General features: G+C 63.1%; 1 protein-coding gene across 5 annotated transcripts in view; it reads right to left on the reverse strand.

The window, feature by feature from the left end:
• PLCH2 (phospholipase C eta 2) overlaps positions 1–15,972 on the reverse strand; it is a 65,058-nt gene that overhangs the window by 18,945 nt on the left and 30,141 nt on the right. For 2 of the 5 annotated variants that reach the window (XM_077891539.1, XM_077891538.1), the window contains exons 3-5: positions 5,231–5,377; positions 3,394–3,637; positions 3,094–3,223 (exon numbers count right to left, since the gene is read on the reverse strand). In XM_077891539.1, coding sequence (XP_077747665.1) covers positions 3,094–3,223; positions 3,394–3,637; positions 5,231–5,377 — 521 coding nt within the window. Of the gene's footprint in view, positions 1–3,093; positions 3,224–3,393; positions 3,638–5,230; positions 5,378–11,599; positions 11,724–15,067; positions 15,248–15,972 lie in introns of those variants that run through there. The other 3 variants (XM_077891540.1, XM_077891541.1, XM_077891542.1) reach the window with 3 other exon arrangements.

Genomic DNA, 15,972 nt, shown 5'->3' on the forward strand with positions numbered 1-15,972 from the left:
GCCAACACTCCATCCTGGAACCAACACCCCACACTGTAGCTAACACCTTACTCTGGAGCCAACACCCCATCCTGGAGCCAATACTTTAAAATCAACATCCTACGTTGGGCCAACACCCCACTTTGGAGCCAACACCTCACTCAAGAGTCAACACCCCACCTTGGGGATCAACACCCCACCCTGGAGCCAACATTCCACCCTGAGAGCCAACACTTCATTCTGGAGTCAACACCACACATTGGAGCCAACACCCTATACTGGGAGCTAACACCCCACCCTGGAGTTAATGCCCACCCTGGGTTGTGGCCTGTAATTATAATTGGTTGCCCATTGTTAAAAAGAAAAGCACAAGGCCCCAAGGTGTACAGGAGTGCCCTGGCTTCAGTCCCCACAACAGAGAGAGGACCTGGCCACTGTCTTTCTCTTGCAGACAGGGCAGCTCCCACAACACCTGCAGGAAACCCAGGGGCAAACCCTCTGGGACCCCAGTGAGACCAGAAACCCCTTCATGAACACACTCACTCAGGGAGCATCTACTGAAGTGTCAGACCCTGGGAACACTGAACACCAAGGCCAGGGACAGACCCAGAGGACTAGACACAGCAACTGCAGGCCTGGCTGCCCAGAAGAGCCTGAGGTGCCCTGTGGCCATGGCGGTCCCTGGGAATGGGTAGGAAAGTCCCCATAGAAGGTGCAGCTCCAGACCTGCCTGGAGGTTGACTATACGGCAGGAAGGGACATCAGGTCAGCACCACAGACAGCAATATGCCCAGCTGTGAGTGCCATCTGGAGTCTTTTCCTCACGTGATGACACAATCTGGGGTGATGGGGGTGGGCACTAGGTCCCTGAGGCCCTTTCTGGACCATCATCATCAGCAGGGAACCAGGGTACCACAGCCACCTGCACGTCCCTGTGTCCAGTGAGAGCACTGCTCTTGGGAAGGCTGATCTCTAACATCTGCCCTTAGCTTGACACTGAGGTGAGCACCTAGCAGGGCCCGAGAGCCTCACTCTAGGACCCCAGCATCCTCGCCAAGGCTGGAGCAGGATCAGAGCCCAGAGCCCCGTGTGCTGGGACCCAGAAGACACCAAAGACCACATGTGTCTGGAGCTCGGTTTGAGGGCAGCCCTGGGTCTGAGAGCCAGCAGGCCAGGCCAGGCCAGGGCACATGCTGCAGGTCAAAGGGCACCCTGGGGACAGAGCCAGGCTGTCAGTGCTCCCAGGGTGTGGCTGGAGCTGGGCAGAGACGCCCATTGTGTTGAGTGTCCGGCTTACAGGGTGATTTGGCCTCCCACCCAGTTCAGTGCTGGGTGGCACAGCCAGGAGTCCAGGATGGGGTGGCTGCTGGCTTTCTGTCCAGCTGCCAGCCCTCAGGGTGAGTAAGAACACTTTATGGGGATGAGACCTTCAGGAGACCCAAAAAGACAGACCTAGCCCCTCAGCCCCAGAAGTGCTTCCTGAAGGAATCCCTCAGCCACTCTTCCTGCAGACAGCAACCGCGGGAGGTGAGGGCGCGCTCAGCAGGAGCCACCGAGCTGGGCCAGGCCTCGGAGCCAGCACAGGGTGTTGGAGGCCACGCGGGGCCTAGACTGCACTCTGCTCTTATCTCAGACTTGATGAAACTCTGTTCAAGGCAGCCTTTACCCACCACACAGACTCTCCTTTGATCAGGCACTTCCGATGGAAACAGTATTGAGATTTCTCGACGACCAAATTGATGCTAACGAGCAAAGCTGCCCTGCCTGGCTGGAGGTCAGCCCTCCTTCCCTGGGTTCCAGAGCCCTGCGGAGGGTGGCTGTGGAGAGGGCCGGGGAGGCCTGTGCTCTCAGGGACTCCCACGGACATGGCTGCTTGGTTCTGAGCTGCCCTGGGTCTGGGCTCCGCAGGGCCCTTCCTACCCTGCTGCTTACTTCCCTTGAGCCTAGACCCCACCCCATTGGCAGGACCCAGGCTGCAGGCATCTCCTCCCTATTCTGAGTTTCCTCAAGGGCATCAGGTCAGAGCCCAGACTCAGCCAAGTCGGTGGCTGGTCAGAGGGCTCTGTGGGGAGCCCCTGTGCTGAGTGCACCTAGGCCCAGTGTCCCTATAGGAGGAGCAGGTGGGCATGGGCTCCCCAGAGCTCCCAGTGTGGGTGCGTCTTCAAGCCAGGACTTTACACTTGACCTTCAGGCCCTGGGAGACTGTGTGCACTTGTACCCCATTCGGGGTGCCCCTGCCTAGGCCAGGTTGGTTGAGTCCTAACCCAGCCTATTGCCTGGCCCCCAACAGCCTCACCATTCTGGAAGAGCCTCTCACCCTGGAGCTGCCCCTAGAGGTAGGGTCGGCAGGGTACATGGGGGGGCAGGGGGCTGCTGATCTGCAGGCCTGAGGTCCAGCTCCTCACTGACCAGGCAGGCTCTGTCTTCTTGGGGGCCCTCAGGAGGGGCCCTGGGAGCCACCTCGAGTCCTTGGCCAGCAGCCTGAGGGTGTCCCACTGGCCCCTTCATTCATGCCCAGACCCATGTGTTCTGAGCTACAGGTTCCCCTCTCTCCAGCTGAGTGCCACCACCTGTCTATCATGAGAGCACATGTGAAGCCACCAGGGGCTATGCCTGGTGGAGCAGTCGGTTGTGTGTGTGCCTATGTTCGTGTGTGTGTGGGGGGGGAGGCGGGAGAGTGGAGAGAGGGAGGGAGAGGGAGGGAGAGGGAGGGAGAGGGAGGGAGGGAAGGAGGGAAGGAGGGAGAGGGAGGGAGAAGCATTTTTCCAGGCTGCAGCCTAGGAACTGGGTTTGCTTGCCCATCAACCCCACAAAGCACAACCCACCGATGCCACCTTTTCTCCCCACTGCAGCAGCAGGAGTTCTGGAAAGACAGAAACTAATTACAGACAATAAAGCCTCCCTGTCAGCTGACAGATGTGCGTTTGTAACTTCTAACACCAGGCCGGTTGGCAACTGGGAAGACTGCCTAGGGCGGGGAACCAGAGACATGGCCTGTGAGATGGGCCAGTGTGCCACCTTTGGTGGCTTCCTTCAGTGACCACTGACTGCAGGCCCTGCCCGACTTCCTGCAGCTCCCACACACCTGCAGCCCCCGGCCTTGCCTCGCCTCACCTTGAACATCTGCTTCACCCTCTGCCGGGGCAGGTTCACGTTCAGCTTATGCAGCAGCTGCAGGACCTCACCGATGCTCAGGCTGCCGTCCCCGTTCTTGTCGGCCTCGTCAAATGTCTGCTTCAGCCACTTTAGGGCCGAGTTAGGGACCAACATGGGTCCAGCCGTGCCCCGCCCCCTGCCCAGGACACCAGCCCAAGCATCCTTCCCCAAATGTGTGGCCCTGACAGGGGCAGGATGACCCCACAGGGAGGGAGACACAGTGTGTCCCTGAGGTCTGTCCCCCAAGACCAAGGATATTGGTCCCTAGTGCGCTGGCGGCGGGCCAGGCTGTCCTCATCGCGGATGCCTGCCATGAGGTAGCGCAGGCCGGTGACCCAGGTGCGCGCCTCGTCCCCGCTGGGTGAGACCAGGTCCAGCGACTCTCGGTGGCTGCCATGGTAGATGCTGAAGCAGCAGTTGGGGTCAAAAATGCCATCGGGGTAGCGCTGGAAGATCTCCGACTGCCGACCCTCGCTCACCTCCTGGATGGAGTCGATGGAAACTGCGGGGGGTGGGGGAGCACCTGTCACAGCCGCCCCCGGGCCCCACGCCACAGCAGCTCAGCACACAGGGACTCGGGAGGCGAGGCTGGTGGTCTGCTGGGGCTGGGGAGGAGCTTGACGGCCGGGGAGGGCTGGGGACAGGGCCCTCAGGCAGGAGAAAGAGAAAGTACAAACGTGCTCAGGCTGGTGGGTCAGCCCTCCCTGCTCTGCTCTGACCCTGAGGTCTGCTCCCCACTTCCCTGGGGGTGTCTTTACACACCCTTCCAGAGGGGGGCGGCCTCCCCCTACTTAGTGATTCCAGCTGTGGCCTGTGCACTAAGCAGCCAGGCTGCAGGGTGACAAGGCCCAGACAAGCCTATGGGCCTCCCAACTCTGAGGCTGGGCTGACCCTGGGCTGCCTCCCTAGGAAGCTCTGGCACCAGCAAGAGGGGGCAGCGGGAGCAGCAGGATCCTGCTCTAGCAGGGCTTTCATTACTGGACGCAGCACCCCGTGCTCCACAGACCCTCCTACAAATCTGAATGACGCCAAGGAGCTGAGCTCAGAAAGGTGTTCACAGGGGCTGGTCCGTACAAGTGGTGGGGGCTCCTCCCAGCCCAGCAGCCCCCTTGCCCTAAGCCAGCACCCTGAGCTCCATCCCCACCACTGCCCCTCTAGTCGGCCTCATGCCTCCTGCCTCCTGCAGGGCAGCCCTTCTGGGGATCCTCCCTTCTCACCCTCTGTCCTCTGCTCTCACCCGTGAGCGCTCAGCATGCAGAGCCCACTTCCCTGGAATCTGGGCCTCCAGACTAGGAGGCGTGACCATCAGGAACAGCTGCCCCCATCTCCTCCCTCATGGAGACTCAGCTCTGAACAGCACCCTGGGCCCACCCACCGGCCCTGCCCTGTCGGCTGCTCCCCTCCGGGGGCTTCTGTGACCCTATCTGACCCCAGTGCTTGTCAGGACGTGAGGTTGCCCTGTTGTGAGGAGGGACTGCCCAGCTCCCAGGATGCCCAGTGCAGGGAACAGTGCCGGGCAGAAGGAGGAACTCCAACTGAGCTCAGCAGTGTCACCTCCCTGGGCCCAGGGGGCAGTGCCAGCCGTCTCCTCCAGGATGCCCTCCACGGGCCTCTGCAGCAAGGCCCTCTCCTAGGCCTCTGGCAGCAACAGTGCCCTTGGCAACTGCTGGGCTGAGGCCCTGCCCTGGCAGCCCTGGGTCTCTCCTGGTCCATTCCTACCCCTCAGCCTGGTCCCCACCATGCCCTGCTCAGAGACCAACCTCTCCCTTCCTGCACAAATCCTTTGGCTCAGGACTCCTCCCGGCCCCAGGCCGCCTTGCCCTTGGTGTGACCGGCTGGTGTGTGTCTCTCTCTGTTTCTGGAAGGTCTTGTTCCCCAGCCAGACTGAAGTTCCTTTTACCCCTCAGCCCCACCCAGATCCAGGAACACAACCAGGGCACTGAAGGGCATGGGGCCCCTACCCCATCCCACCTGGCATCCAGAGGTCACCTCAAAACCCCAAGGCTACTGGACCCACGTGCCAGGCCCAGGGCTCAGGATGCTGCTCCCCCTGAGATGCCCCCCCAGTCGTTCCCCCCAGGGCTGCCCCGCTCACTCTTGGCCTTCTCATTCTTGCGTGAGGGCCGCCAGCGGATGCAGGAGCGATGCTCGTCCAGGAAGTAGAAGCGGACCAGGCCCTTGGAGCTGCCACGGAGCTTCACCATCTGTGTCCCCGCCTGCATGGCACTCATGCATCCCTCCACTGGATGTCCACGGACGCAGCAGGCAGACAGATGACAGACACAGAGATAGACAGGAGTGGCATGAGGGCTGGGCCAGCCCCACCGCCTACCAGCCACGTGCTGCCGAGGCGTGGAGACCATCCACCGCACCCCCCGCCAGCCCATGGGGGTTAGGAGCCCAGCTCTTGGGCCTGGCCAGGATGTGGCCAGCCTCTCCTGGGTTGGGGGAGGTCCCGGGTCGGGCCCAGCTCCTCCACAGCTTTGCTTTCCTTTCCTCCAGCTACCTGCCCACCCACCCTCTGTTGGCCCCACTGACCGCCATGACCCACCCCCAAAGTCTATGACACATGAGGGGCTGTGGTGGCTGAGCCACTCGCAGGGGCTTCTGTGCATTGAGACCCTGAGCTGGGCATAGACAGCAGCCAGCGGCCACAGGCTCTCCTGAGAGCCTGAGCCCCCTTCCCGTGGTGTCCAGGAAAGCCAACCTCCTCCTCCTCCTCTGTGCAGTAAGGGGAGCATAGCACTCGTCCACCCCTGGGGGGAGGCCCTGTGAGGCCAAGGCTTGCAGCAGGTGCAGAAGCAGACTTCAGCTCCAGAACGCAAACCCCTCCCTGGCGTTCCTTCCCTCTCTTCCCACTCCTCTGTCCACTGGGCCTCCTGCCTGCAGCCTACATGTCTGCCAGGTCCTGGGGTCAGGGGGCACCCAGCAGGCCGGCAGCCTCCTGGCACTAGAGAGGCACCCCACCCTCACACCTACTTACAGAGAGCCCAGGATGCAGACAGTGCCATCTGCTGAAGCGCCAAGTCACTAAACCCCACAAGACCCACCCAGCGAGGGACCCTCGGGAGCCGCTGTGCAGGCACATGCCAGCCCGAAGAGACTGGCCAGTGAGGAAGCCCATCCCTGACCCTGACAGGGAGGCTGGCTCCACAGGGGATGCTTAAAGTGGGCTGCTGGTATGCGGGGGTAGGGGTGGCGAGGCAGGACGTGGGGCCAGGGGTGCCCCGGAGGCCCAGAGCATGTGCCAGGCCCCATCGTTCAGCTGGAGGAGAGCCCGTGGGGCCACACAGCCCCACATGGGGCCGTCCATGGGCCAGCCCTGCCAACACAAACATGACGTTCTCATCACCTGCCAGAGGCTCAACCCCCCACCCCACCCCCACCCCCCCGCCACAGCCACTTCTCACACTCGTCAGGGGCATTCTGCTCACCTCTGAGGTCTGTCGTGTCCTGCACCCACACTTACTGCCCCCCAGAGTGCCAGGAACCCCCTCACCAAAAGCTTTCAAGCCACCTGAGTGCCCAGCCGGGCTCCTGCCCCCAGCCCTTGCCTGACCCAACCCCCCCACCCCTACCCTCCCCACGGCCTGTCTGGTGTTTAGCCTCCAGGCCTGGGGGTCAGTGGGGGTGGAGCAAGGAGCGGCCAGAGGCAGACTGGGTGTGCTGCTGGAGTCCCGTGACCCCCAGATGCAGAGCCAAGCAGCAGGAGATCACGGTTTCGTTGGGAGGAGGTAGGCCTCTCTCCCCCAGAAGCAGCCCCCACCTTCTGGCCCCCAGGCGAGGGCCTTCAGAGGAGAGTAGGCCTGTCCTGGCCCCTCCCGGCCGCCTTACCTAGTGGGCTGAGATGCCACCACGGCCGGGACATGGCCACACTCGCTCCGACCCAGAGGAGGGCCTCCACCAGGCAGGCCACTGTTGCCCTGGTCTGGCTGGGGGTAGATGGCCGGGGGACAGACATGCTAGGACGCTGGCCAGGGGTGGCTCCCAGAGCCAGAGGGGCCAGTGTCCCCCAGCCTGGCTCAGCAGCCACTTAGGCAACGGCAAGTGGCACAGGGGCTCCACGGGCCCCTCTCTGCCGCCGCTTTTTCCTCCTGCTAGAGGCACCTCCGGCATGGCCCAGCTCTCACCTGCTGTCTCTTGTGGCCCCCAGGCCAGCCTGCCCACCCACCAGGGCCACGAAGGGATCCCCAAAGAGGCAGCGTCCCTGAGTCCAAGGGCAGGGGAGCTGCAGCGCCTCTGCTCACCCCGCCCATCCTCTACCCAATCCCCTGTGCTAATCCAAGCCTGGGTCCTGCCCAGCTGGCCAGAGGATTTAGGCCAAGGGAATTCCCAGCTGGGGACCAAGAGGGCACTGGGCAGGAAGCAGTGTCGATGAGGGCACAAGCCACCAGCCCCCACATCCTAGCAATGACAGCCCAGACAGAGAGGTAGCCACTCCAGGGACTCAGGAACACTGCTGTAAGGACTAGGGTGACAGTCCTCCCACCACCCTCCCCATGCTGGACTCACAGGCTGCTGGCCCTCTCCATCCTGGCCAGAGCTCCAGCAGAAGCCCCTGCTCCTAACCCCACATCTCTTGTACTTGCCAGGGCTCTGAGGGGGTTCTTGCAGTCCCAGGGTTGGGGGGCAGGAGCGGCAGCTTCTGGGAGCTGACCAGGCAGCAGAACCCCACCCCAGTCACAACAACCTGCTAAGGTGAGGACCCCAGGGACCCTCTGCCACAGGCCCGTGAGCCCCTAGCCCACCCTGGGGCCCCTGCCCCGTCCTCACTGGGCTGTGCTGAGACAGGAACCATCACCCCTCTGTCCCCAGCACAGATAGAAGCCAGGCCCAGAGCTCCAGAGCTGGTCACAGGAGGTGACCAGGGCCCCACCTGGTCAGATCCAACATAATCGACTCAAAGTCAAATGCCAGAACCCAATTAAAAGCCTTTGCCAGAGTGGCACTGACTCGGTCCCTTGCAGGAGGAGCGTTGTATGGAATTGGACTAGGAAGCTCTCAGCCTCTGGAATGGGAGAGGCTGTGGGTCCTGGGAGCCCTGACAGCCTTGGCGTGATGAGGGAGTGGGGAGAGTCAGAGCCGGACAGGGGGACCGGAAACCGGCAGGGAGCATCAAGACACGGGTCCGAGGGTGGTCCCCACCTCCCCACCTGCTTGTCCTGGATCACTGCCCCCCATCAGCTGTCCCTCCCCGACGCTGGGCCATTCCCTCCTGCCTCAAAGGCCTATAGCTCCTCAAATCCAGCTCACACCTGATCACACCTGCTCCTCTTTCCTCCCCCAGGGCTGGCTCCACTGGGGGGGGGGGGGGCATGTTCTCACCTCCCATCCCCTCAAAAGCTCTCCCAGCCAGCCACACCCTGCCATCCTCAGGTCATGCCCTTGGGCTCTCAGCCACTAGCTGATCAACGGTCTCCTGCCATCAGCCAGGGGGGCTTGGGGGCCCCATCTGCCTGGGTAGGGGCTGCAGCTGGGGGCACAGGTTGAGTGGGCCCAGCTCCTGCACCCCAGACTCCCTGAGTCTTCCTCAGCCAACCCGGGGCATGGTCCTCTGCTGATCAAGTGGAGGAAGGTCCAGTCAAGCCAGCTTGATGCATGACTCTGCCAGTGAAGTCCCTGTGCTGCCCGGAAGCAGAGGGTGACCCCACCCTACCTCGGATACTCCATGAGGCAGGTGGACACAGAACTGTGGCCCCTATGCAAGGTGGGGGTACTCGAGGGCTGTAGGACACCATGGGGGAGCTCCTGGTTCCGGGGGCACCCATGTTGCCCCACAGTGCAGGCTGTGCCTCAGGTGACTGCTAAGATAAGCTTAAACCCAAGGCAGGCCCCGAACCCCAATGGTTCAGTCCCCCAAGCCAGGAGGCAAGGCTCCTCCTTCCCCATCCTCCCCCACAGGGGCTGAGTCCCAGCCCTCAAAGGGAGGGGGCAGCAGCTAGAGGGCAGGGGGCATCTATGATCTAGCAGCTCTCCAAAAGCACCAGGCGGGCCCCCCAACCCCCATGTCCACATGTGCTCATGTCCACATGAGCCAGCCCCCACATGCTCCCTCAGGGTTACAGAGGGATCGGGCCCCAGGACCTGAGAAACCCCCTCTCCAGAGGAACAGGAGCCCAGCCCACCCCCACCTGGGACACCACCTCACCTGGCCTGGTTTCCACCCTGCCTGCCCCTAGAGCACCAGCTGCTCTGGTGCCGGGGGGAAGCTGACATCCCAGTACCCCGACTCCATCTGTAGTGCTCACCCTAGGTCAGTCCCCAGCGGCCAGGCCCCAGTGCCAGCAGACGTGGCCTCCGGGCCCTCGAGCCAGGGTTCACCTGACCAACAGGCCCACGAGGCGGCCGAGTCAGCTGGGGGCCAGCTGGGGGCCAGCTGGGGGCCGAAGGGCTCCGTGGGGGACAGGGATCCCCTCAGGCGTGCCCTGCACACACCTCTACTGGTTCTGTCCTGTGACCTGAGATCTTCCTTCAAGGATCTTTGAGGCTGCTTTGCGGATGCCTGATGAGACAAGTTCCCAAACCCCCAGGGACCTTGGGCAAGACCACCTTGTCCTGTCCCACTCTGTTCCTATGCTGTCTGGGACTGGCCCACATCAGACACTCAAATGTGGGTGAGCACAGGCTGGGATCCCCGTGCCAAGGCCACCAAGCCAGCCCCAGGAGCTGATGGGAGCCAGCCCCTGGGATGCCATCATCACTGACCATCCTGGCCTCAAGGGTGAGGTCATCACCAGCAGTGCCAGTGCCCCCAGCTGCATTCCCAGAGGGGCCCGGAGCCAGGATGTGCCCAGCACAGACAGGAACAGGCAGGGCCACTCCCTACACAGATGCCCCAGAGGACAGGTGCCCATGGCCTTCCTCAGCTTGGCCCCGCCCCAGGGCTGAACCGCTGACCTGGATGGCCTGTCCTGTACAGTGGCCGAGAAGCAGAGTCTGAGTGCAGCCCTTGCCTGTCTCTGTGCCTCAGTCTCCCCCTCACTCTCTTCTTCCTCTAGGGGCTACTGCTGTCCAAGGGGGAAGTATCCTTGCCAACAGGACGCTGGGAGGCACCGGCTCCTGCTTCTACAACGGACACTGACCCTGTCCTCACATGAGCAGTCGCAAGAGGCCAGAGCAGGTCAGCAGCTCCGCCTTTTCCCTAGGAAGGCTAGAAAATCAATTTACTCTTCCCACAAAACCCACAAATGACGCCCAAAGGCTTCCCCGTGTGAGCACACACCGCAGGCAGACTCTGGAAGTCCTGCGCCCCACTTCCACAAGGGGTGTGCGGGGCCCAGGCCCTGCCTCACTTGTCCCTTCACTGAGCACAGGCAAACAGGGCTGGGGCATGGGGAGCAGACCCCCCAAAACAGCCCGGGCCAGGCTCTCCCCTCCCCAGCAATTGTCTGCCTTCTTGAAGGATCTTTAAGCAAGCTCTTCCTCTGTCCACTCTACTCAAAGGGGCAGCAACAGCAGGACACAGGGAGCCCAAGACTCCTCCGGCTCCGACCCCCAGCTTGAGCCCAGCAACCTCTATGGGGTCCTCAGCCCCACCCCCACCCCGCTCCCCCACTCCCCCTCGGTGGCCCTGAGCTACACCTGCCCTCTCCTGGGGCCAGCTCAGCATGCAGTAGGCGCTCAGACTGCGCTTGGGGAGAGAAGAGGAAGGGGTCAGTGGGCTCCCTGCCACACCGGGCTCTGCGCACCCACGGGGGATCAGCCCGGCCCCTGGCCAGCGCCTCGCCGGAGGGAGGGACAGGCCCACACACATATGGCGGAGATTATTTAAACGTCTGAGAAGCAGCTCGTGCCCCCCTCCCCCTGCGCGTCTGGGCGCCTCCTCCCAACTATTTTTATTTTATCAAGGAGTATGAGTCGGCTCTCCAGGCAGGACTCCAGGGTGACTGTGCCCAGAGGTCTGCAAGAGGGGGGAAGACCCTGGGGTTGGTTGGCCAGGTGGAGAAGGCCCAGGGCTGGCCCCAGACAAGCCTGGTGGAGGGCTCAGGGCTAGGGATTGGGGCACAGCAGAGAATGGCAGTCCACAGTAGATGTGCCACCTGCCAGGACAGGCCTCTGTCCCCCAGCACCCTCCCCATTGGGCAGACGGCTCAGCCTTCCAGTAGGAGCCTGAGAACTTCGTGGACCAGCTCAGAAGGGAGGAGGACCAGGGGGGCAGACCGCTGGGACTTCACTCTGCCCCTGCAGGCTGCTTCTGGCCTAGCCCACCCTCTCCAGGCCTGTGCACTCAGACCCCAGGGAGCCCGGGAGGCAAGTGTTCCTAGAGGGTGGGAATAGGCTCGCACAGCCAGCCAAGCCCCATCCACCATGCAGACTGACCAGCCTGCAGCATCCGTCCACGAGGACCTGGGTGCTCACGCCTCTGGGCAGGGTACCACAGCAGCCTGCCCCTTACTAGCTGGTGACACAAGCTCTCGGCAGGACCCAGCCTGAGGGAAAGCCAGCAGGAACTTGAGCGTCTCACCTGATAGGTTGTGATGGGACAGAAGCATTTGTGATGGACAAGCAGTACACGGTGGCCCAGGCTCCTGCAGCAGTGAGCACAGTGGGCGAGAGAGTGTCTGGTGCCCAGCGCCTTCCCGCTGGAGAAGTCCCTTCCCATGCAGTAGGCACCACACGGTCACCAAGGCTGCTGAGCAGACCCAGGATCTTCAGCACGGTGGGGTCCCAACATCCTGCTCTCCTCTGCCTGCCCAGCTGAGCCCAGAGCCTGCTCATGCCAGCCTCACTGAGGGTCTTCCTCAGTGGAAGACCTGCCCCCTCCTGTCTTGGCAGCCCCCAGCTCAGCCACAGAGGTGGCACTAACCACAGAGGACAGCCATGCAGGGACAGGACTCTATTAATGGCCCGTCCACTGCATCCTGCCCTCATGGGTGCCCTGGTTCATATGTTCTAGGGGCTCCCATCCCAGGCCCTAGCCCTCAGCTCCCATGCACTGGCCTGGTGGAGGCTGGGAAGGGGCAGGTTGGCCATCACCACCCACCTTGGCCTGGGCTCCCTGGAGGCAGGTGCCCTGCTTTGTGGCCTTTATCTAACGGACCTACCCCCAGGGAGCCCCCAGGAGTGGCCAGAGAAGCAGAGACAGACTCACAGTGGCTCTGGGGGTGGGGGCATGTTCCTGAAAAGTCACCAGATGGAGCCGGGCCTGCCTGCTGGGAGGAGAGGAAGCTCCTGCGTGTGGAGGGAGGGGTCCCCCTGCATCGGGCGAACCAGCCCTGTCCCCACCCCACACCCACCTGGGCCTGCGCAGGAGGCCGGCGGCAGCTGGTGATGCTGGACGGCCGCCGGCACAGCGGGCACAGAGCCATGAAGCCAACAGGAAACAGAAGAAGGCTGAGCCCAAGGACTCATCCCCGGGCCCGGCCGCTCTCTCTGGCCAGGGCGGCTTCCTCGAGAGCCCTGGGGCTTCAGGAGCCTTGAGGACTGTCCAGAAACAGCTGGGCTCTCCTAAGGTCCCCTCTGCCTTGTGCAGCACCCCTCCCACTCCCCTGTGTGGGCTGGGCCAGGAGCGCCTCCCTGAGTGTCACCCTGACTTCCCCCCCTCGCATGCCCCTGGCTGACCTGGGAGGGAGCTCAGGAGGGGCCACCCACACCTGGCCCGGGGTCAGCCACACCACAAGCCCTGACTGACAGGGAGCTCCCAAAGCCCAGAAGCTCAGCTGACCAGAGTTGGGGCCTGCCTGGGCCGGGACCACTTCTTGTCAATGTGAAGCCAAGACCTCCAGGAACCACTCTACCTTCTCTCTGTGTGACCATCCAGCCCCCCAGGCCCCATCCTAGGGTCTTCCAGGGCACGATGTCCCCTCCATACGGAGGCCCATCTGGGTGCTGCCCAAGAGCCAAATGAAACATCTTGTCCTGGGAAGGGTGTGTGTCCCCACCCGAGGGGCCCGCGCCCACCGGCCTTTCCCACACAGGAAGTCCGTCCAGCCGGCGGAAACCCACGTACGCTCTGTTGGAAGCAGAGTTCCAGGAAGAAGCAGGCTCTTCTGATTACTCATCCCTTCCTTGATGCCTCTGCCCCCAACAGCCCTCAAGGAGCATGGGGCTGGCCTCTGCACAGGAGAGGGCCCTCTGCATCCCCCTCACTTACACCTGCCCCAGGAGAGGGCCATGTTCCCGCAGGGCCCAGCCACTGGCTCTCCAGGAGAAGGTGCCAGGAGCATGGAAGCCATGCCATTCGCTCATTAGCTGTACAGATGGAGGGCCGGACCCAAGACTCCAGCCCATCTGCTCCGTCCTCAGCTGCACATTTGGGACTGTTCTCTCCCAGAGGGGGGAGCAGGAGGGGCGCAGCACACTCATCCCAGCAGCCCGGGGCCATGCTACACATCTCCACCTCGAGGTGAGCCGAGACCCTGACCCAGACAGTGGGTGCCTGAGGGGTGAGCTCCCCTCTGCTCCTGTTGCAACTACCCTACACCCTCCTGAGACCAGGGCTCCTCCCTTGCTGGCTGCAGCCTGGGCCTTGGCAGCACCCAGTCCCTCCTGAGTTAGCAGGCAGACACCCTGACCCTGTGCTCTGACCAGCGCAGGCTGCCGATTCCACAGAGCTCTCTGCAGGCCAGGTAGGCAGGATGTGCTGGGCCAGCCTCTCCCCAGGGACCACCCGACAAGGGAACCCTGCCCCACACTGGCACGGGGGCTGTGGTCATCAAGTGGGGATGCCCACGAGTGGCACAAGAGCTCAGCCAAGCCAGGGGTGTCTGCACCACCAGCCCCATCTTCACCTGTCATGCTGTCCTCCATTCATAAAGGCATCTCAGGGAGGGAGGGTGGGTATGGAGCAGGCAGGCATTCCTGAAGACCCCGCACGGACAGGGCACCCTCTGCCCACAACCACCCTACGAAGGGACCCCACGCCGGTCCTCTCTTGCACAAGAGACCTTGTGGGTTGGTGCCTTGCCTGTGGTCACACAGCCCACCAAAGGCGCTGCCAGGGACTCCCCCTCAGTGTAGCCAGCAGGGAGGTCCCTGCTCCCACATGTGCTGCGCAGTCCCTCCCCCGTGTCCACACCAATCAGACTAAAGGCAAACTCGGCCCAAAACAACCAGGATCTGGACAGATTGTCTGAAGGCAAGCCGTACTCTCCTTGGGGTCTCAGTCCTTAATCAGGAAGTTCTTCATCTGGCTGTGGTCACTTCAACCACAGCCGTGGCCCTGGCCCCCTTCCCTCTCTGCTTCTCCCCACTCCCGGCCCCCGAAGCAAGTGCTGCCCTGGGGCAGACCTACCCCTGACCCTGAGAAGCGCTGCCCCATCTGGTCCCCGCAGGTACAGGCCCTGACGCCGCTGGGCAACCAAGATCCCTGGTGTTGGTGCTGGTGCTGGGCAGCCTCAGAGGGCTCCCGCCAGCCCTGTTGATCTCTGGGGTCTGCCCAGGATAGTGCCCGGGCCCCCAGGTCAGGACTGAGCAACAGATCTGAGCAGGAAATCCACCCTCAGCCCCACCCCCGGGGGCTCCGCAGGCAGAACCGGCTCCTCGGGGAGAGGCAGCTGTTGCCCTGTCCAGGGTGCTGACAAGGCTCAGGGCTACCACGCTGCCCAGGACAAGGGGAGCGGGAGGGGACTGGCCGGGTGAGCCCCCAGGTCCCCCAGGGCAGGATACTCCAGATCTGACCCCCCCACACTGAGGCCATCATCCCCTGGGGGCCAGCTGGACGTTGGGGACTGGTAGCTCTGCTGGGGCAACTCCTCCCCACTGCCCATCGGGATTGTCACCACTTTTTGCAGAGATGCCAGCACAGAGGGGGGTGATGTGGGGGACAGGGGGATGTGTATGTGTTGGGGGAATGGGAATGTCCCAGAGACCCCGGGGGGAGGGGGTCGAGCTCTGCCCGGTGGGTCACCAATAGGCCGTTCAGCACCTGACCCTGGCTCCCTGCTGGGGCGATCACAGCCTCCTTCCTGGATCCCCTTCTGATCCCTCTTACCTTCGTCCCGACTGAGCCCGCCAGGGTCCCCGGGTTCCTCCATGGCCCACAGGTACCACCCCCACAGATACCAGCGTGGCCCAAGGGGGGCCGGGTGCTCTGCTGGCCCCGCGTGTCCCTGCTCCTGAGCACGGGCCCATGGCCGATCCGGAGCACCGAGTGTTCAGCCCGCCGCTGCCGGTGGGACCGCCCCTCCCGCCAGAGCCCCGCCTGCCTTAACCCTTCACGGTCCAGGTCCGCGGTGGGCAGGGGAGGCAGCGTGTGCTGGGGTGCGGTGGGGGTCTCAGCTGGCTCAGGGGCTGGGGTGGGGGTGGCGCGTGCCCGCTCCTCCAGCAGTGGCTCCAGAGGTCACGCTCAGCTACTCTGATCTCCCTCCTACCAGAGGCGGGTAGCAGCACGCTCCCCTCAAGGACAAAACATCCCCCCCATTGGCAGCCCCTTAAGACCACGGGGTCCCTCAGATCATTACACCCAGCCTCCCCCAGACCCCATGGGCTAGTTTTCTCCAAGGAGGGGCTCCCAAGAATGCTCAGTGCTTCAAGGACGGCTAGGGTGACATTTCACTGCTACCTGGTCAGGTATGTGTACAGGATGGTGACGATGGGGGTCCGGGAGCCCCTGGTGACAGCCCTGGCCACGTGGCATCCAAACCCCTCATAGGCTCCTTCTCTGCCTCCCCCCACATGTCCCTCAGTGAGGGTCCTGTAGAAGATCCTGGGGTCTGGGGTCCTGCCTGGGCCAAGGGGGAGCAGTCTAGGGGTAGGCACGTGCTGAGCGGCCCCCAACCGATCCTGATCCAGTGCCACCTGCCTCTTCCTGCGGTGTGTTCTGGTTCAACCTGCTGCATCCAGCATCTGAGAGAAATAACATCTCCCACATCAACGAAAGAGATTTTCGTCCCTCGT

Source organism: Canis aureus, chromosome 3 (assembly GCF_053574225.1).
Source record: "Canis aureus isolate CA01 chromosome 3, VMU_Caureus_v.1.0, whole genome shotgun sequence".
Lineage (NCBI taxonomy): Eukaryota > Metazoa > Chordata > Mammalia > Carnivora > Canidae > Canis > Canis aureus.